The following is a 19,879-nucleotide window of genomic DNA, read 5'->3' as shown; positions in this document are numbered from 1 at the left end:
ATATGGAAGAGTCCTTTATTCTAGACTAGAACTTTTGAGTGTACACGCTTAGTACTTCTTCCTCTTATTTTCCCCAAAACAATCCTGTGAGGTGGGTTGGCCGAGAAAGAGGAATTGGCCCAAAGTCACCAAGGTGGTTTTTTTTATACCTAAGGCAGGACTAGAACTCCGTCTCCTGGTGACTGGCCCAAAGTAACCCAGCCAGCTTTCATGCCTAAGGCAGACCTATAACTCACCGTCTCCTGGTTTCTAGCCTTGTGCCTTAACCCTTAGCAAAGTGGCTCTTTGCCAATAGTTGTGTGCAGTGCTTTTTTTGTAAAAGAAAAAGGTGCTGGAACTCACACACGTCATACAACCCACCTTGCCTACTCTACAAGGTTCCATCCAAAAAAGGTGCCGGAACTCCGTTCTGAGCGTTCTATGAGAAAAAAAGCCCTGGTTGTGTGACTGCAGGGACATTGTGACCGCTGTAAAGTCACTTCTTTGGTGCCTTTTCTAACTTTGAACAGTCCCTAAATGAATGCTCATAAATCGAGGATTACCTGTATTTACTCAGGATGCACGCAACATCTGTGAATTGTAGTTTAATAATAGCTGGAGGCTATTATCTACCATAAAAACAACAACAACCCGTTATCCAAGAAAAGGAATATCAACAAAGTTTTGGTACTTTTTTTTTCTTTCCCATTTTATTTCTCAAACTTATTTTAACAGGAGTGACTGAATAAAAATAAAGTTTGAGTCCCATCGTCAAAGGAATGACTTGAGAAAGAGGATCAGGCAAGCAAAACCATGGCTTCTCTGTTAACTAAGAGACACCACCGGGGTGGGGGCGGGAGGGGGGGGAAATGATAAATAATTTTGATGCAGTCCATGGAATATTATGTAGGGTCGTCTAAGGAAATGGGGAGGGTGTGTGTGTTTATGTGTATTTCTTGATTTCGTCGTACAAGACTAGGACGAAAGCACCTCCCATTCCTCTGAGGACGTTGGACCACGCACCCTTAAAAAACGCCTTGCCGCCCTCATCGCGCGCAATCTTCCGCCAGCAATCAATTGTTCCAGAGTACATGATGTCGGCTGGAGAGAAAAAAGAGACAGAAAAGCAGAAAACCAAATGAGCAACTCAATCTGATGTTTGCAACAATACAACGGTTGCTTCGCTGCTTTGCTAGTGCTGGAGAAATCCTAATAAAATCTTTTTTTAGGGATGTTCCTGCCCCAAAACGCAATTTAAAATGGAGCAGGGTAAAAAAAGAGCAGAAAGGGAAATCTAAAGAGGAAAGCCAGAGGAAGAGACTGTTTCTGATTGGCTAACACTGCAACCCCTTGTTGTGGGTTCCTGCCAAGTACAACCAATGAGGAATAAGAATCCATTGTCATGGGCCATCTTGGTAAGAAAGGACCATTTATACATCACATCAAAGAGTGTTCTATTACTAATGACAAAGCATTGGGATCTTTTTACCCTTTAACAACGAATTCAGGAAGATACTTGAGCTGAAAATGATTTTTCCCCTTTTGACTTGGAGCTCCTCCAGCTGGCCATTCATCTCAATAAAAGTCATAATTGATACAGGAGAACCATGATGTTCAGAAAATGTCATTCTCCTCCTTAGTTACATTTCCCCACCCCTACCGGGTGGGCCTAAGGGAGAACAAAGCAAGCTTGTCAAAGATGAAACTTTGGCAGCTACGTGCCTCTGCATTTCAACTTGCCTTTAGAGTAAAGGGGGGGGGGGGCGGAGATGTTTCTTACAAGAGGGATAGATGGAGAAACAAAACTTCTACGATTTCTCTGAAGACTGTGAGAGCCTGAACACTTTTCAAGGACGCCATAATAGGTGTGGATCTGAAGCAGACGGTTCCCATAACAAAGGGAGCTTGTTTATATGGACTAGGGAAGACATTGGGGGTTTGGCTGGGAACATTATTGCTTAAGTCTGTGAACTGGTGTTGGAACTTCAAAGTTAGTTTTGCTTTGGCATTACCATGCAGTGTATTCAATAAACAATAAGATTTTTTGGAGATAGAATGAACCTGGGGTTTTATTTGAATTCTCGAGCTAGATTTGACAAAGCTGTGAAAGAACAGTCACAAAGGGACATTTGGAAGAAAAGCTAGATGGATCCTTGGGTGCTGTCTGAGCTTGGTGGTTTTTGCAGACATTTCAATGACCCAACTAGATAACGTCATCAATCTTACCCGCTAGCTGGGTCATGAAAATCCCAAGCAAGCAAACCACAAAGCTCAGAGACTATCAACAATTCTACATTCAACCCTGAGCTACAAATACTTTCTCCTGTTGGAAAAGCTAGATACCCACCTCCTCTGCGTCCAGATTGCATCATCATACGCCGCCGGACAGTGTCGAAGGGATATGAGGTCAGGCCTGCAACAGCTGTTACCGTCTGTGCAATCATCCAGCTAATTAAGATGTGAGTGTTCTTTGGGTCGGGAAGCATTCCTGGATAAAGAAGCAAAACCAAAAACAAAAAAAAAAATACTGCTTAATTACTGTCTCTTAGAGCAGTGTTTCCTAATCCTGACAACTTTTAAGATAGGTGGACTTCAACTCCCAGAATTCCCCAGTGAGGCTGGCTGGGGAATTCTGGGAGTTGAAGTCCACCTATCTAAACGGTGCCTGCATTGGAGACTCCTGCCTTAGCACTTCAACTGGGAGGTAGGGCAAAGGACTACAAACCCAATCCCCCACTCCCTTTACCTTTTGCGGTGTCATAAATGCCAAAATACGCTGCTCTGTAAATGATGATTCCCTGGACAGAGACGTTGAAGCCTTGGTAGAGCCCCCGAAGGCCGTCGGACCTGAAGATCTTCACCAAGCAGTCACCGAGACCGTTGAACTCTCGTTCGGCCCCGGCTTTGCCCACATCTGCAGCCAGACGCGTTCGGGCAAAATCAAGAGGGTAGACAAAGCAGAGAGACGTGGCTCCGGCAGCGCCCCCCGACGCCAGGTTGCCTGCAAAGTAACGCCAGAACTGGGTTCTTTTGTCAACGCCGCCCAAGAAGATCTGCTTGTACTTGTCTTTGAAGGCAAAGTTGAGGGCTTGCGTGGGGAAGTAGCGGATCACGTTGGCAAGGTTGCCCCGCCAAAAGGAGAGGAACCCTTGTTCCTTGGGGATTCGGACCACACAATCGATGATGCCCTTGTACTGTTTCTCGACCGTGATCTGCATGCTGGCATGTTGGACCTGCCAAAAGGGAAAAAGGTGAAGGTTAGAAACAGCAGCACTGGCTGCATTCAGACTTTCTTCCTCTCCCTTCCTTCCTTCCTTCCTTCCTTCCTTCCTTCCTCCTCCCTCCCTCCCTCCCTCCCATACTCAATGTCTATACCAGGGGTCTTCAAAATTGGCCCTTTTATGCCTTGTGGACTTCAACTCCCAGAATTCCTCAGCCAGACACGCTGGCTAAGGAATTCTGGGAGTTGAAGTCCCCGAGTCATAAAAGAGCCAAGGTTGCCGACCCCTGGCATAGGGCAACATCTGTCTTCCTGAGCAACTGATCTTTCAGAGAACATAAAAGGGCCAAGTCTGAAGACCCCTGGTCTATACCCTCCCATCTCAGCCAAGTGACTCTTGAGTGGCCTACAATTCTAAAACAATGAAAACTCTTTTAAAAAAATAATAAAACAATAAAAACATGCACCCAATAAATCAGAGTAAACAGCAGCCATGATGATTAATCAGCTAATACTAAAGCCAAGTAACCGGGCCCTTAACACATTCTGAGCCCCAGGCCCAAGTAAACAGCCAAATTGTTAAAACCAGAGAGGTCATCCCTGGCTGCGAAAAATTTTTTTAAAAAAATGGGCCAAGAGTGACTGACTGGTCACCCAGCCATTTTTTCATGTCCAAGGTAGGACTAGAACTCACAGTCTCCTCGTGATTGGCCCAAAATTATTCAGCTGGCTTTCAGGCCTAAGGCAGGACTAGAACTCACCATCTCCTGGTAACTAGCCAGGTGCCTTAACCACTACACCAAACTGGTTCCTTTTAATTGCAAATGTTACAATATGTTGTTGTTTTTTTACAACATTTGGGAAATAATTGGGGCAGGACAAGCTGGGTCGGTGCCCCCTTACAACATTCAAGGTTAGGCTGCTCAAATGATTCAAAAGAGAAAGTGAAAGCTTAGCTTTGAGACCGCTCGATTCAGTGCCCTTTGTGGCTTTTAGACACACCCCTGGCTAACATATTTCAGTAGGCCAAGGAGACAAGAACTAATCCCAATTCACTGAACGAAGGCAATTACTGGAACCGCGCAAGGGCCTGGCATCAGTTTGAAACCTCAAATCCTGACAAGTCCTGTACAGTCGAATCACACACGCTGTGTCTTGTCAAAGAGTGTACAGGAAGTAACGTTTTTCTTTCTCCACCCCGAGACGGAAGGAAGGAACTGCAGTTGAAACTCTTTTTAAAAAAAAAACAAAAAACCACCCCTTAAAGTCTGAGTAGCCGAGGGTTTGGGCCTAGGGGCCTACGAAGCAACTGGCATCGGAGTCCCTGTTTTTTAAATCTCAGGTTTTTGAGTTTTGAAAGCTTGGAAATTTACGAGTGTGATCTGGACAGCAGAGTAGGCAGGCTAAAACAGGTCGGAATTCCTAAAGGGAGATGGGAGTTTACAAGGCCAGCCAGAGGCCACAGGCTGAGTTCAATGGATTTGCCCCTGGGTAAGCTAGGTAGACAATGGGTTCTAATCCACCCACTGATAAGAGCTTCTCTGCAAGGTGACCTCTTTCCTGGGAGATTGTGGCTTGGCGCCATCCTGGGATCAAGATGTCCTTAGCTGCCTGCTAGCTAAGCAACCAGGTCACAGCCCGGTCCCCAAACACAGCTGCATTTTCTGTCTTTCTCTCCAATTCACCGCTCCCTAAAAAATAAATAAAAAATAAAAAAACTCCCCGGCAACTGCCTCTTTCCTTTTCAGGGGCCCAATGTGGCCTTAAGGCTTCCTGTTGCCACCCTGCAAGGAGCGAGGATGCCATTTCAATCTACCGTGACCTTGCTAGGCCTTTTCCGGTGCACAGGCAGCACACGGGGAGAGAGAAAAGGAATTGTAGCTCAAATGGCTTCCAAGAAAAAGCCGCTGGGTTGAAGCCGGGCAGTTCGCCAGGGGGGAACCCCCAAAAGAGCGGGTGGAGCAAGACCCAGGGGTTGATCCATCCCCAGATTTTAGCCCAGCTGCCCTTCCCCCCTTCAAGGTCACAGGATGGCCGGTTGGTGGTGGTGGTGGGGTGGTCTGCAGATGGAGGAACCGGTGAAGGGCCGAGACACGAGGGCAGGATGAATCCCTTTGCAGGCCCGGAGGAAAAAGGCAGAAGCAGCTGGCAGGGGACGGAGCAGCTGGCAAGAGAGAGAGCCGGCCAGGCGAGGAGCGCCTTGCGCTCCGCTGCAGTTCAATCGCCGCAACGCCGGCCCGGGGATCGGCGTCGACGGAACCGGTTCGCCCCCGGGCGCCGTTGCAGTTGCGATTCCTCCGCCACCAGCCGGGGGTGGGGGTGGGGGGGGTGGCGAGGCAGAAGCCAGGGGGAATGAAGGAAAAAAAAGGGTGGGGGGGTTTCCTCGTGGGTGGGTGGGTGGGCAAGCCTTAAAAAGCAGCGGATGGCTTTTGCAGAGATTCCCGGCTCTCCGTAGGCGGCGGCGCGATGGGGTGGCTGCCGTCCAGGGTCCTGGCCGCCCCCTCCCCCTCTTTCATAAAGGGAGATGGGGGAGCCCAGGTCCATCCGGGCCGTGGGGGGGGGGTTTTCTGCGTGGGGGGGAGGGCAGCAAAGGGGGGGGGAGTTCAGGCGCCCCCCCCAATCTCCTTGGGGCGACCTTGGGGAAGGGATGGCGCGGCTTCCCTTCCCCCCCCACCCCTCCGGCGCACGAGGCCCGTCTCTGGCCACGCGGCAGGACGCCCCCCCATCCACCCTCGGATGCCCACTCCCCACCCCGCCAGCCCCGTGGGAGCCCCCTCCCCACTTTCCCACCCCGCTTGGTTCCCGACCCTTCCGATCTCCAGGAAAGAAAGCCCCCCCCAGCCAGCCTCGACCCCCTCCCGTCTAACACCCCCTCCCCAGGCCCCACCTGGAGCAGCAGCTTGACCCGCTCGATGGGGGCCACGGCGGTCTTGGAGATGGCGGCCGCCACGCCGCCCGCCAGGAAGTCTTTGAGGAAGGAGATGGCCGCGTCGGTCATGCTTGCGGCGGGTGGAGGGCGAGGCTGCGAGCCGGCAGACGGCAGGGGAAAAACGAGGCGGCGCGGAGAGGCAAAAGGGCGGCCGGCGGACTGGGAACGAGCGCTGGAAATGGCCGGCTTTTATAGCGCGCTGCAGACTTGAACGTGAGAACGGGGGGGTGGGGAGGAAACGAGACGCGGGCAGCCACGCAAAGCCGCTTCTCACCGCCCTGATTGGCTCCCGGGCGGAGGGAGGGACCGTGGGGAGGACTGCGGAGGGGGGGTAGGTGGGTGGGAAGTGAGGAACCAGATCTTGGGCTCTTCCCCCCCCCGCAATCTGTTCCGTGGCAGGGGGAGTCGGGGTGGCAGAGGAGAGTGGGTCGCCTCCCTCACGGGAGATCCCGGTTGCTAAACCCGGATTAAACCCGGGCAAGAGGCCGGCTTTAACCTTGGCGACGGGGCCCGCAAAGGATGCCGGCTTGCCACCTGCGTGACGTCGGACGACCCACAGGCAGGGCGTTCCCACGACAACCTCGGAAGGAACGTCGCGTGTCCTTAAATGTCCCCTCTCCGCCTGACCGCGGCAAGGTGGGGACGGGCACCCCCTGCCCGCCCCGCCCGATCGTGATTGCCACCCCTGGTTCTTCTGCCCGGGCGGGGCTGGGATTGTGCTGCCCCCCCAGGAGGGATCTGTCCCTATTTAGTGGGGGGGGGCTGATTTCAATATACAGAAGGCAACTCCATCTTTTTTTTAAAAAAGTATCTGATTTCCCCTTTTGCTAAAAGGTGGTTAGCTTAATTCGGGTTTGTAGATGCACCACCCTTACCTGGCTTTGCGGGTGTTGCAATTTGCACCCCCTGCCCCAGATGCTTTAAAAGGACGGGTCGGGGGGGGGGGAGGCAGGGGAGCAGGCTTTTAATCTTGCCACACCTATTGCCATCCCAATGTTTCCTTTCTGGACTGTGGCTGTTTATGCTTAGTGATCCGTAAACAAACCAGGTTGAGTTCAACGCAGCGTCCCACTTGTGTCGTAGTCCCTTGCAGTGGCCAGGTTGGAAGGCTTCCTAGGACTTGGATGCTCTGGGACAAGGTATGTCCTTGGTCCCCCATCCTGACCCGGAAGAGCTGAGGGACATGCCCAACCTTTGGCCTTAATTAGGAATGATGGCCCTCTGGCTGGTGCAGTGGATCTTCTAAAGATCTTGAGATCTGGCAGGCATTCCTCCTTCCACCCCTTTGGCCCCAACCCTGGCTGGGAGAGTTTTTAAATGGTTAAGACTTTGTCTGGACCCCATAGACACCCCCCAAAAAACCTTATTTTCTTCCAGTACCCAAAATCTGCACAAAAGCAGGGCAGCTGAGAGCTTACATTTTCTTGACAGTCACATAAGAGAAATATCCTGAGCGGTGGCTTTGTTGTGAAGGCCGCTAGCAACTAGCATCTTAGCTGAATCATGCAATCCGTGCCCCATAATAATAACTCTTTTTAATGACAAATTTTGCTTTTTAAAAATTTTTGACCCCTTAATCAAGAGGATTCAGCCATTTCACATCCGACTTAATTGCACATTGGAGAACTTTCCGAGAAATTTGTGCTCTTCAAGTTAAGTTTTGTACTCCTAGCATGTGGTGTGTGTTGGGCAGCCACCTAATTTTGTGTTATAAATAAATAAAAAGGACCTAAGACAATTCCCTGAAGTCTTCCTGACGACGTTTCACTGAGTGACTGAGAGTCCCTTTAAAAAATTGCAACTGATGCCTCTTTCTAAATTGGAGTCATTATTATTATTTTTTCCCTTGGTCTCTGGAGGAACTTGATCCGTTCATTTTGAAAAACCTGGCCCAAGGCGACTGCCTAATTTGCCTGCGTATATTCCTTACATTTGCTTTGCGACTGTCATTTCCATAATGCATTTATTACTATCATTTTAATATCCATAAGCTACCCACCATCCGTTACAGTTGCTCCATCGCTGGAGGCTTTTGAGAAGAAACTGGGCAGTCATCTGTCTAAAATGGTGTAAGGTCTCCTGCTTGAGCAGGGGGTGGGACTAGAAGACCTCCAAGGTCCCTTCCAACTCTGGTTATTCTGACTTCACTAGGTTAAGGCGGCGGGACCGTCGCCCGATTTGTTAATAGGTATAAATCACCTGACCATGAGACTTTTAAGCCAGTGTCATTTGTTCTCCTGTTTATTAATAAGTTCAGTATCAAGTATGCAGCAAGAAAAACCCCATTAAAACCCATTATTGCTAGGAATTTTAGAGCAACTGTTGACAGCCTCATGACTAGGCTGAGTATCTAAAATAACAAGGAAGAGAGAGAACGGTGCTGGCATATTGTATTTCAAGATTAGGAGAGAGGGAACTTGCCTGTACATTTGGTCACTGCTGTTCATTTGCAAGCTTTTTGGGGATCTAAAAAAAAAAAGAGAGAGAGAGAGAACTAAGACTACATGTCCGTGGAGATTCTCCATCCTCCAGGTCCTGGTTGTCCCAACGGTGCTTTTTCAAGAGGCAATGGAGCTTTCTTGTTTTTCTTTGAAGACGTTTCGCTTCTCATCCAAGAAGCTTCTTCTGCTCTGAAGCCGAAGCTCAGAGCTTGGACTTGGTTTTTTTTCTTCGAAGAGGCTTCTTGGATGAGAAGCGAAATATCTTCAAAGTAAAAGAAGTCCATTTGCCTCTTGAAAAAAGCACCTTTGGGACATCTTAAGACTACAGATCACTGGGAGACTCCAGCAGAATCCAAGCAGCATGTACTACAGTCCTTGGGGCTTTTCCATTTCGGAATCTAAGGCAGGGATGGGTGGGTAGATGAGGGGGTTGCTGTTTTGCAGAATTAAAAGTTCAACCATCCTATTAAAATCCCTACCTGTGGAAAGCCAGTATGTCAGGGACATCTCTCATCTGATCTCCATCAGCTAGCTTTCTATGGCCAGGGGGTTTTGATGTGGAGAAGGATCTTTTTTTTTTTTTAGCATCCTCCTCCTCCTCCTCCCACACACAACTCCACTTCTAAGAGGAGGGCTGTACTTCCAAAAAGTCCCCATGGGATTCCCATCTTCAGGATGTCAGATTGTCTCGCATTGGCCCCTGGTTCTCCTTTCCGATGAGCCTGTGACGAATGACGGCTTCACACATTTCTGATCTGAGACTCATTATTATGCTGTGACGGGTCAGGCTGCACTGGAAAAAGGAACGGAGCTTTTTAGAGTTCGTAAGTTAGGAAACCAAAATGGCGACACCATTGCAATCAATAGTTCCAAGAGTTGGAAGTGAATGTTTGTAACTCAGGGTTGAAGTGTGGGATCCCCATGCTCTCTGAGCTTGGTTGTTTTCTTGCAGACGTTTCATTACCGAACTAGGTAATCTCATCAGTGCTAGAAGAAAGTGGGGTGTGTGGAGAAAAGGAGAAAGACCACTGTGGGGTCCTTGGTGCTCTCTGAGCTTGGTTGTTTTCTTGCAGACGTTTCATTACCGAACTAGGTAATCTCATCAGTGCTAGAAGAAAGTGGGGTGTGTGGAGAAAAGGAGAAAGACCACTGTGGGGTCCTTGGTGCTCTCTGAGCTTGGTTGTTTTTTTGCAGACGTTTCATTACCCAACTAGGTAGCATCATCAGTGCTAGAAGGGAGTGAAATTAATTCTCTCTCTCTCTCTCTCTCTCTCTCTATATATATATATATATATATATGTCAAATACTTGTTAACTATTTAGATTACCTTGCTAGGCCCCAAACATGGGACAAATCTTTATTTCCTGTTTCAGCCTATCTTGAAGGCCATCGAACAGGCAGTAGTCATACCGGTGACAGCTCATATATTTATGTAAATTACTAACAAAGAATTAAGTCTCCCTTTGTTAGTAATTTACATAAATAAATATATATACATACACACACACACAGACACACACACACACACATCCCCCACTCTCCCTCCAGCACTGATGTTGTTACCTAGTTGGGCAATGAAACATCTGCAAGAAAACAACCAAGGTTAGACAGCACCACAGTTCAACAGTTGGCAATAAATGAGAGTGGATGGATTTTATCAGCTTGGGAGGTTCTCCGGTTGTGCAGACCATCTTAAATAAGGAAATTATGTCCCATTTCCTTTGGGGCCTCTGGCAGCAATTCCGTGGAAGACAAGATAGCTGGCTGTGAATCTCAGTGGCTCTTTTTGCTGGGAAGCTGCGTTCGAAAATGCATCAAGAGACTTAGAAGTTTCGACGTCCAAGGAGCTTTATGTCTTGCAATTCCTGAGGTTGTAAACTCTGGTCTACACCGGGAGTAAGGGCGTAGCGTAAAGGGGAATCGGTGTAACCATTCCAGTACAGGCAGACCCGCTTACAGAATTCAAAAGTGCTGAACATGATCCCAAAGTAAGGGACGATCTGGGTAAATAAACACAAAAGCTAAAATTACTTTCAAAATTAAATCTTAATTATTATTATTTTTGACTGAGAGACCATTTTATCCCTAGGATGTCAGTCTGGGAAAACACTGAAGTCTTTGATAATTAAGATCCTTCAATTAATATTTTATTTCGTTCATTGGAGGGATGCTGTTTTTGCAACATACACAGGTGTCTACTCGGATGTAACCATGCAGGAATGGCAAATTTTAACTAGCCACAACGCCTTTTTAACCCGTGGGGCTTGTAGGCTTGCTTAAAGGAGATATTTTGTTTCTGCTGTGTCTCTATTGACACTGTTGCAAAAATGGTCTCTTCGCTTAAGCTGTATCCAGCATTTTATTTTTAAAAAAAAAGACCCTGGGACACGGCGACCGTCGTAAATACGAGTCAGTTGCCAAGCGTCAAATTTTGATCATGTGATCATTAGGATGCTGCAACGGCCATACATTTGAAAAATGGCCATAAGTCCCTCTTTTGCTGGTGCTTTTGTAATTTTGGTCACTGTCCTAAATGCAGGCCAAGCCTCCGAATTTTGATCACGTGACCACAGGGATGTTGCAAACGGTCGCTGTGTGTGAAAAACGGTCATAAGTCACTTTTCCCCCGCTTTGAACGGCCACCAAACGAATGGGTTTTAAGACAGGGACTATCCGTAAATGAAGAACAATTAACCAGTGGAACAACCTGCCTCCAGCAGCTGTGAAAGCTCCAACACTGGAAGTTTTTAAGAAGAGACAGGACAGCCATTTTGTCTGAAATGGCATAGGGTTTCCTGCCTGAGCAAGGGGTTGGACTAGATGACCTCCAAGGTCCCTTCCAACTTTATTATTGTTGTTGTTATTATTGTCATTGTTGTTGTTATTGGAACAGCAAGATTATTTTCCAGTGGAACTGGGCAGGAAGGCTTACCCTGAGTAAATTGGCAGTTAGTCCGTTCCAGAGAGCGAGGACTCCTTTGTTTTTCGCTGTCTGCCTAAAGCAATCTATCACACCGGTAAAATGGACATCAACCCCGCCAGAAGATGGGAGGCAAGGACTCTGAGCCTGCTCAGGAAGAGAAGAGAGAGGAGGTTTTTAAAGCAGTGACATCGGCCACGGGGAATCCTTGGCTTACGACCACAACTGGGCCCAAAATGTCTGTGGCTCAATGGGACTTTTGCGAAGTGAATTTTGCTCCATGTTACGATGTTTTTGCCTCGGTTTGTTCAGCGAACCCCGGCGGCTGATAAGTTAGTAACACGGTTGTTAAATGAGTCTGGCTTCCCCATGGACTTGGCTTGTCAGAACGTCACAAAAGGGGGCCTTGTGATCCCGGGACACTGCAACCATCGTAAGCACATGCCAGTTGCCTAGCATCTGAATTTTAGTGATGTGATCATGGTGGATGCTGCAATGGTCGTTAAGTGTGAGAAACAGTCCTAAGTGGCTTTTTTCAGTGCTGCTGTAACTTTGAGCAGTCACTAAACATAACTGTTGTAGTCAGGGACTACTTGGAGGCTCCAGCTGGTACAGAATGCAGCCGCGAGAGTTGTCTTGGGAGTTTCCCGGTACTCCCATGTTACACCTTTGCTCCGCGAGCTGCATTGGCTACCAGTTGTCTTCCGGGTGAGGTTCAAGGTTTTGGTAATGGTTTTCAAGGCCCTACATGGCATGGGTCCGGAGTACCTCGGGGATCACCTGCTACCGGCGTCAACTTCCCTCCGCCCTGTGCGTTCCCACAGAGAGGGCCTCCTCAGGGTGCCACCGGTCAGAGAATGTCGGCTGGTGGCCCCCAAGGGGAGGGCCTTCTCTGTGGGCGCCCTGGATTTATGGAATCAGCTGCCGGTTGAGCTCCGGATGGCACCTGACCTTCGCTCCTTCCGACGCGGTCTGAAAACCTACCTATTTGAACAAGCCGGCCTGGCCTGATGGGGGATGTGCTGGGGTTTTTATTGTGGATTTTTATATTATTCTACTGTTTTAGCTCGGGCTCTTATTTAATTCTTTTTTAATTTTTGTATTCTGTATTTTTATATGTGCCCTGTTCACCGCCCTGAGTCCTTCGGGAGAAGGGCGGTATACAAATATAATAAATGTAAATGTAAATGTAAATTTAAAATATAAGAGATCCATTTTGCTGCAACTCCTGATTGTTCACCTGCCATGATCTTACGCAATCAAAATGTCACCGAAGGACAGGCTGGCTTTGAAATTGATCTCGGAAGGACAGCTGGTGTCTGAATTTTCAAACACTGCAGTTTCGGCAGTCCTCATTTAACGGCCACAACTGGATCAGCAAGCCGGTCACTAAGTGGAACTGCAACTGGGCTTTCCCTCTTGCTTCAGCTTATCCTTTGCTTTACAGACCTCTAAAGGTCATAAATGTGAGGACTGTTTGCAAAGTGCCTTTTTCCATCGCTACTGTGACTGCGAACAGCCGCTATACGAGGGGGTTGCAAAACGAGGACTATCGGCGGCATAATCTCAAGAGATATGGACTACATTTTTTCCCCATACGGACCAATATGGTTTGTTGAAGGATTTCTGATTTTAGCAACTGTAAGCCTGGTTTAACACAAGGATTGTTACTCTAACCAACACAGCCTCAGTATAAAGTACTAGAGAAATAATTTTGATTCGCTTGTCTCTGCCCTCGTTCCCAAACAAATGTGTTTTGATGTTTTTGAGGCACCCGGTGGAATGCCAAAACTTGCAAGTTAAGCTGTGAAGGGCTGACCTCATTTCCTTTCCCTATTTTTCCAACTTCAGAAAGCTGCAAGAAGCTTTGAAGATATCAACAATATCTTCTGAAGCTGAAGAGTCAAACTGGACGGTCAAGAAATAATGCAAAAGGAAAAATAACTGCTAGGATGTTCCACTCCAGGTGTGAAGGATCATATTAAAAAAAAAACCCAACAACTCTTGTGCTTAAAAACTCCTCACAAGTAGAAGACTAGGGTGACGACTATTCGCCCCTCTGCTACTTTTCTATTTGCAGGGCATTAAAATAGGATATTTCTGATAAGAAGGTTACAATTATAGGCTGAAGGAGAACGGATCTAAACACCTATTTCATCCCAGCCTTTGCTGTTGAGGACTACCTGTGTTAGTTCAGACTTTAGGGGTCCTCGGTGCTCTCTGAGCTACTTTGTTTTCCTGTAGACGTTTCGTGACCAAACTAGGTAACGTCATCAGCGCTAGTGATAGCAGTGATGACGTTGCCTAGTTTGGGTCATGAAATGTCTGCAAGAAAACAAGCTAGCTCAGAAGGTACCAAGGACCCCCACAGTCCTCCTCCTCTCCATACACCCCACTTTCTTTTAGTACTGATGATGTTACCTGGTTGGGTCATGAAACATCTGCAAAAAAGCAAGCAAGCTCAGAGAGCACCAAGGACCCCTTAAGTCAGCCCTGAGCTACAAATATTCCCCTTTAATATTTCAGGCTTTTGCCTGAAAGGTTCTCTGTCATTATTGTGCACATATGATTTATATATATATAATACTAGCACAATGCTTAACCCCTTCGGAGCCTGGGTGTAGTAGGCTGACACACAAACAGACCCCAGATCTGCAGAAAGAACAGTTTAAGCATGCCCAGGTGGAGGACTTAAAACAAAAGCTGTTTCCTCTTTCTGACTCTGACCTTAGGTACCGTAAATCAATCTGCAAAGACAGCTTCCAGAGGTGATAAGCCTAAATGATCCCCTTTGCTCTGGCAGGATCAACTCTGATTTGCACTCTTGGCAAGTGTTCATATTTCGGTTAGGGAAAGATGATCTGCTGGGCAGAGCTTCAGCTGATGGTGCCAGCCAAGTGGGCGACATGCCTGTTTATAAGAGATGCAGTCTGCCCTTTCAACTATTACAGGTCAGTCCTCAACTTACCCCACTTCATTTAGTGACCGTTCAAAGGGACGGCGGCATTGAAAAAAGGGACGTGTGACCATTTTTCACACTTTCGTATCCCCACGATCCTGTGATCAAAAGTCAGAGGCTTGCAACTGGTTCATACTTATGACCGTGGTTGTGTCCCAAGGTCACACAATCCCCTTTTGTGACCTTCCGACAAGCAGAATCGGGGAGGGGGGGAGAAGCCAGTTTCGCTTAACGACTGGGTTACTAATTTATCAACTGCAGTGACTCGCCTAACAACTATGCCAAGAACAGTCATAAAACTCACTTAACAAATGTCTCAATAACAGAAAATTTTGGGCTCAATCGTGGTGGTAAATTGAGAACTATAAGGATTAGATTAGATTAGATTAGATTAGATTAGATTAGATAACCTTTATTTTCATTTTTTCCTGTAGGCACAAAGGCACACATTAAAAATGAAATTTAGTTGCTTGCTCTCAAAGTGTACATATACATAAACCACATTTCAAACATACTATTTACAACATAGGCATAGATCTACACCCTTATATATAAAGGTAACATATAAATATTAATCAGTCTCCATCTTCGCTTAGCGGCGGTTCGAAGATATAACCTACTTGACAAAAGGGAGTTATAGCCGGATTCTGAAACTCGGATGGTTGGGCTGCCTTGCAGTTACGCAACCACAGTTTGGGCGCTTGTCAATACTTTTCCTTTGTGGTCCTGTGACAGCATTTTACAATGGTTTTCCTGAAAACCGGAAGCTCCTGGGTTTGTTGAATGACCGTCACAAAAAGTTCATAAAAGCAGGTCACTCATGTGATCACCAGGGCATACGACCGTAATGGACGGCTCCATTAAGGGTACATATTGAGGACTAGCTGCCTTTGAGCTCTCAGAGACAAGAGTAGGCTTGAAATACAATAAGTGTACATAAAACGGAGCCAATTTTGTACCTTTTATTTCTCTCACGTGCCAATCGGCAACGAAGGGAAGAAACAAACCAGGAATAAAATTGGGATGAATACCACCAACGACCCAGTGAATGGACTGTCTCCTAAACAATTTCTTTTCAAGACCAAACAGGCAGTCCTCGACTTATGACTGTAATTGGCTTGGTGACTATTTGAAGTTACAACAGCACTGGAAAAAGCGATCTACGACAGGTTCTCACCTCAATTGCAATGTTCCCGCAGTCACGTGATCATAATTTTGGTCACCTGTCAACCTGCGTGGTATTTTTGACAACTGCACTGTCCTGGGGTGTGTGTGTGTGTGTGTGTCACGTGATCATCCTTTGTGACTTTCTCAAGTTCCCTTCCACAATCAGAGTCCATGGGGGAAAGCAGATTTGCAGCCCCAAAGATAATAAAATTGGGTGCAGCGGTCACGTGATGGCTCACTTTAAAACTGCACTGCTTAGCGATGGAAGTTTTGCTCCCAATGAGGGTCGTAAATCAAGGACTATCTGTATTTAATAATTTTCCTTTAAGGAAATTCTGCAATAGAAAGGAAATTCTAACCAAGTGAATATTTCAGTAGCAGTAGGGTGCCCCCTAGCGGTTCAAAAGAGGCAAATGTTTCTTCCCCCACAGCCCTATACTGCAGGGGTCTTCAAACTTGGCCCTTTTATGACTTGTGGACTTCAGCTCCCAGAATTCCTCAGCCAGGCATGCCTGGCTGAGGAATTCTGGGAGCTGAAGTCCACAAGTCATAAAAGGGCCAAGTTTGAAGACCCCTGCTATACTGAATCTGAAAAAAGGGGGGGCAGGCAATGAGGTTGGGGGCTGTGATCATTTCATCCCTACCCCCTCATTTCTGTAATGGAATAAATAAAAGAGACAAGAAAGAACTTTCTAATATTTTGCAGACTTTTTTGTTGGGAGAATAACATGCGTGATAAACCTACCGGCAGTTTAAGACGGCTAATTTCCTTATCCTTTTATTAAGGGGGGGGGACTTGTGCTATTAATGGTTGACTTTTTGTAATAATAATAATTAAAAAAGTCAATTCCATTTGCAGATGCTGTAGTGTTTTTCAAACTTGGCAAATGACAAGTTATACTGCTTTTGGGGCAGTCCCTTTTTCAGCCCAGCCTACCTCACCGGGTTGTAAAGAGGGGGGGGGGGGAGAAACAGAGCTTCTACCTGTATTTAGACAACTCTATAAGACTGGGATGCACATCGCGTTGGGTCCCTACAGGGGCAAAGAGAGGCAACGGTCTCGCCATTCCCAACCAGATGTCAAGCTGCACACCTTGGCAGGTGTGAAAAGGTCCCCGAAGTAGAATTTACCTGCATTTTCCTCTTGACTGTTTCAAAAGGGAAGGAGAAGGTTTGGGCCACTGCAGCAGTCAGACAGCCATTGAAGAAGTTTTGCATTGGTGTGAAAGAGAGGTTGGGTTGACCCCAGAGTTCATCCAGGTGAGTGTAAACAAGGAAGGAAGCAATGGAAAAAGGGATTGCACCTGTTAGGGAAGACAGACATGGTAGATTTGGTAATGAATATCCAGAGGCAGGGACATAGGTATCAATATTGATCTGCTAGGACAGTATCTGCGAAGGCAGATCCCCTCTGGAGAAGACTCTAAGGGTGGGAAAGGGGGAAGGGATGAGAAAAGGACAAGCAGCGTGCGTACACCTCTTACAGAATTCTGGGGGTTGAAGTCCAGACATCTTAAAAAAGTGCCAAGCTTGAAAGATAATAGAACATCAGCCATATTTGAGGAGAGGAAACTTAAAATACCTAATACTGACAAGGAAACACCCCGATAAAGTGCAGAGGCTCCTTCCTGATGGTAAATCATGTATAAAGCATGAAGAATCCCTTTGTAGGGAGGGTCCCGTCGATTCTGCACAATCAGCCGGGTCTTGACCACCTCCGTCGGGTAGGTTGCGACGGCCGCCATCATTCCAGACAGACTGCCGGCCACGATGGCGTTCCACTGGGAAATATGACCCAGATCATCCATCAGTAGCATCACACATCTAAGGCGAGTTCAACAGAGGAAAAAGTCATTTTTTCCCCCCACCCGGAACTTTTCCTTCAACAAATGCTTCAGCTATTTATTTATTTATTTAATTTATTATGGGACTTATATGCCGCCCTATCTCCTGAAGGACTCAGGGCGGCTAACAATAAAATACAGAATACAGATATTTAAAAAAAATTAAACTATCACAAAGCCCCACTAAAACCAATAAAAACATAATTAAAAACCCTTATCATCAGTCCAGGTCGGCCTGTTGGAAAAGGTATGTCTTGAGGTCACGACGAAAGGACCGGAGGTCTGGGGTCATCCGGAGCTCCCGGGGAGCTGATACCACAAGGCAGGTGCCCCCCCAGAGAAGGCCCTTCCCCTGGGGGTCGCCAGCCGACATTGTCTGGTGGACGGCACCCTGAGGAGGCCCTCTCTGTGTGAGCGCACCAGGCGATGGGAAGCTATGGAAGGACTCCAAGCTAGGCCTTTGCTTGACCCCTCCTTCCAGCTAGCTGGTAGCTTCCCATCATCTTTCTTGAAGGCAACAGGAGAAATCTTGGTGGTCTAGATATTTGAAGCCACCGATTTAGCCAGAAACAACGGATGGAAACTAATCACGGAGAGAAGCAACCCGGAATTAAGGAGAAACTTCCTAACAGGGAGGACAATTAACCAGTGGAACGGTTTGCCTCCAGAAGTTGTGGGTGCTTCATCAATGGACGATGCTCTTAAGAAGAGATTGGACAAGCCATTTGGCAGAAATGGTATAGGGTAGGGCAGGGGTAGGCAACCTCGGCTCTTTTATGACTCATGGACTTCAACTCCCAGAATTCCTGAGTCAGCTACGCTGACTCAGGAATTCTGGGAGTTGAAGTCCATGAGTCATAAAAGAGCCGAGCTTGCCTACCCCCGGGGTAGGGTTAGGCAACTTCGGCTCTTTTATGACTCGTGGACTTCAACTCCCAGAATTCCTGAGCCAGCTGGCTCAGGATTTCTGGGAGTTGAAGTCCACGAGTCATAAAAGAGCCGAGGTTGCCTACCCCTGGCCTAGGCCGGTCTCCTGCTTGAGCAGGGGGCTGGACTAGAAGACCTCTAAGGTCCCTTCCAGCTCTATTCCGAGTCAAACGATTCTGATTCTTCCCTTCTGCTCCCCAAACGACACAAGACGGTGCAACCTCCCACGCCAGGTTCGGACTCACCCAGCGGAGCGCGCCGGGCCGGGGCAGCTGCTCCGCTTTCACGACCCGGTCGGGCGCCGGAAAACGAAGCCGGATCGCCGCTTGCTCCCTCCCCCGGTCCCCCCTCGCCCTCCCTCTCCCTGCCGAGGCTTACCGGCGGTAGGAGGCGAGCTGCACGGCGCTGTAAGGCAGGAGGCGCAGGCAGGCGCTCAGGTTGCCCTTCCAGAGAGCGCCCGGCCCCTCGGCCCGGCACAGCCGGCTCCCCGCCTGCCAGAGGCCCTCGCCCGGCCGCCCGGCCAGCGCCCCGACCTGGCCCAGCACGGTGAGCACTTCCAGCGGGGCCGTCAGGCTGTGGCTCGCCGCTCCGGCCAGCCCGGCGCAGCCCAGCCGCTGCAGCGCCGTCAGCCGCCCGTCGCGCTTCCAGGTGGCCATGGCGCACCATGCCCGGCGGCTCCGGGCCGCGGTGGAGGCGCCGCCGAGCTCTCCGCGATTCCCCCGACAGGGCGGCCGGGGGCGGCGCCAGCCAGCCAGCCAGCCGAGCGGGCGGGCGGGCCGGAGACAGGAAGGGGAAGGGCGCGCCAAGCGGGCCGCCCTCCCGGCTCTGGGGCGCAGGGCGCGCGGCGAGCGGAGCGCAGGGGAGGCTGCAGCGCGGGGACCCGACGGCGGCGCGGCTGGAGCGTTTCGCGGCCGGGATGCCCGCCCGCCTGGGCAGCCGTTGGCCAGGGGAGGCGGCCGATCTCTAGGCCGGCCCGCCTTTCGGCTCCCGGGGGACGGCGCCGGCGGCGGCGAGGCGGGTAAAGGGGAGAGAGAGCCGGGAAAGCGGAGTCTGGGGAGCTGCGGGCTGGGAGCTTGGTGGGTCTGTTGCAGACGTTTCATGACCCATCTAGGTGACACCGTCAGTGCTGGGAGAAAGCGGGCTGTGTGGAGAGGAGGAGGAGGAAGAGGATTGTGGGGTCCTTGGGAACATCATCGGTGCTAGGAGGAAGTGGCTGTGTGGAGAGGAAGAAAAGAAAGAAGAAGAGGAGGAGGAGGAGGTGGACTGTGGGGTCCTTGGTGCTCTCTGAGCTTGGTGGTTTTATTGCAGACGTTTCATGACCCACCTAGGTGACATCGTCAGTGCTGGGAGAAAGCGGGCTGTGTGGAGAGGAGGAGGAGGAGGAGGAGGAGGAGGACGACTGGAACTGTGGGTTCCTTGGTGCTCTCTGAGCTGGGTGGTTTTCTTGCAGACCTTTCATTACCCAACTAGGTAACACTAGAATGGAGAGGAG

General features: G+C 48.8%; 2 protein-coding genes across 4 annotated transcripts; both read right to left on the bottom strand.

Moving 5' to 3' along the window:
- Positions 1-655: 655 nt before the first annotated feature.
- On the bottom strand, positions 656-6,314 carry SLC25A5 (solute carrier family 25 member 5). The gene is made up of 4 exons (XM_083371943.1): positions 6,087-6,314; positions 2,726-3,212; positions 2,327-2,467; positions 656-1,080 (listed from the first exon to the last, which is right to left on the bottom strand). Exons 1-4 carry the CDS (start codon positions 6,195-6,197, stop codon positions 923-925), a joined length of 897 nt encoding a protein of 298 aa, XP_083228069.1. The 5' UTR covers positions 6,198-6,314; the 3' UTR covers positions 656-922.
- A 2,038-nt stretch (positions 6,315-8,352) lies between these two features.
- Positions 8,353-19,101, bottom strand: SLC25A43 (solute carrier family 25 member 43). Of its 3 annotated transcripts, XR_014493608.1 has the most exons (7): positions 18,766-19,101; positions 17,199-17,440; positions 16,748-16,920; positions 11,503-11,637; positions 10,075-10,570; positions 9,049-9,876; positions 8,353-8,594 (listed from the first exon to the last, which is right to left on the bottom strand). XR_014493608.1 is itself a non-coding variant. In XM_083371937.1 (5 exons), the coding sequence occupies exons 1-5, from the start codon at positions 19,041-19,043 to the stop codon at positions 10,394-10,396; spliced, it is 1,005 nt and encodes a 334-aa protein (XP_083228063.1). In that variant the 5' UTR covers positions 19,044-19,101; the 3' UTR covers positions 9,935-10,393. The 3 variants fall into 3 exon arrangements, 1 of the variants encoding a protein (XP_083228063.1); XR_014493607.1 differs by having other exon boundaries at positions 8,353-9,876; XM_083371937.1 differs by lacking the exons at positions 8,353-8,594; positions 9,049-9,876 and having other exon boundaries at positions 9,935-10,570.
- Between the last annotated feature and the right edge of the window lie 778 nt (positions 19,102-19,879).

The sequence above is a fragment of the Vipera ursinii genome, assembly GCF_947247035.1.
Source record: "Vipera ursinii genome assembly, chromosome: 12".
Taxonomy (NCBI): Eukaryota; Metazoa; Chordata; class Lepidosauria; order Squamata; family Viperidae; genus Vipera; species Vipera ursinii.
Note: the sequence above shows the minus strand (reverse complement) of the source record. Positions and strands in the feature narration are given on the sequence as shown.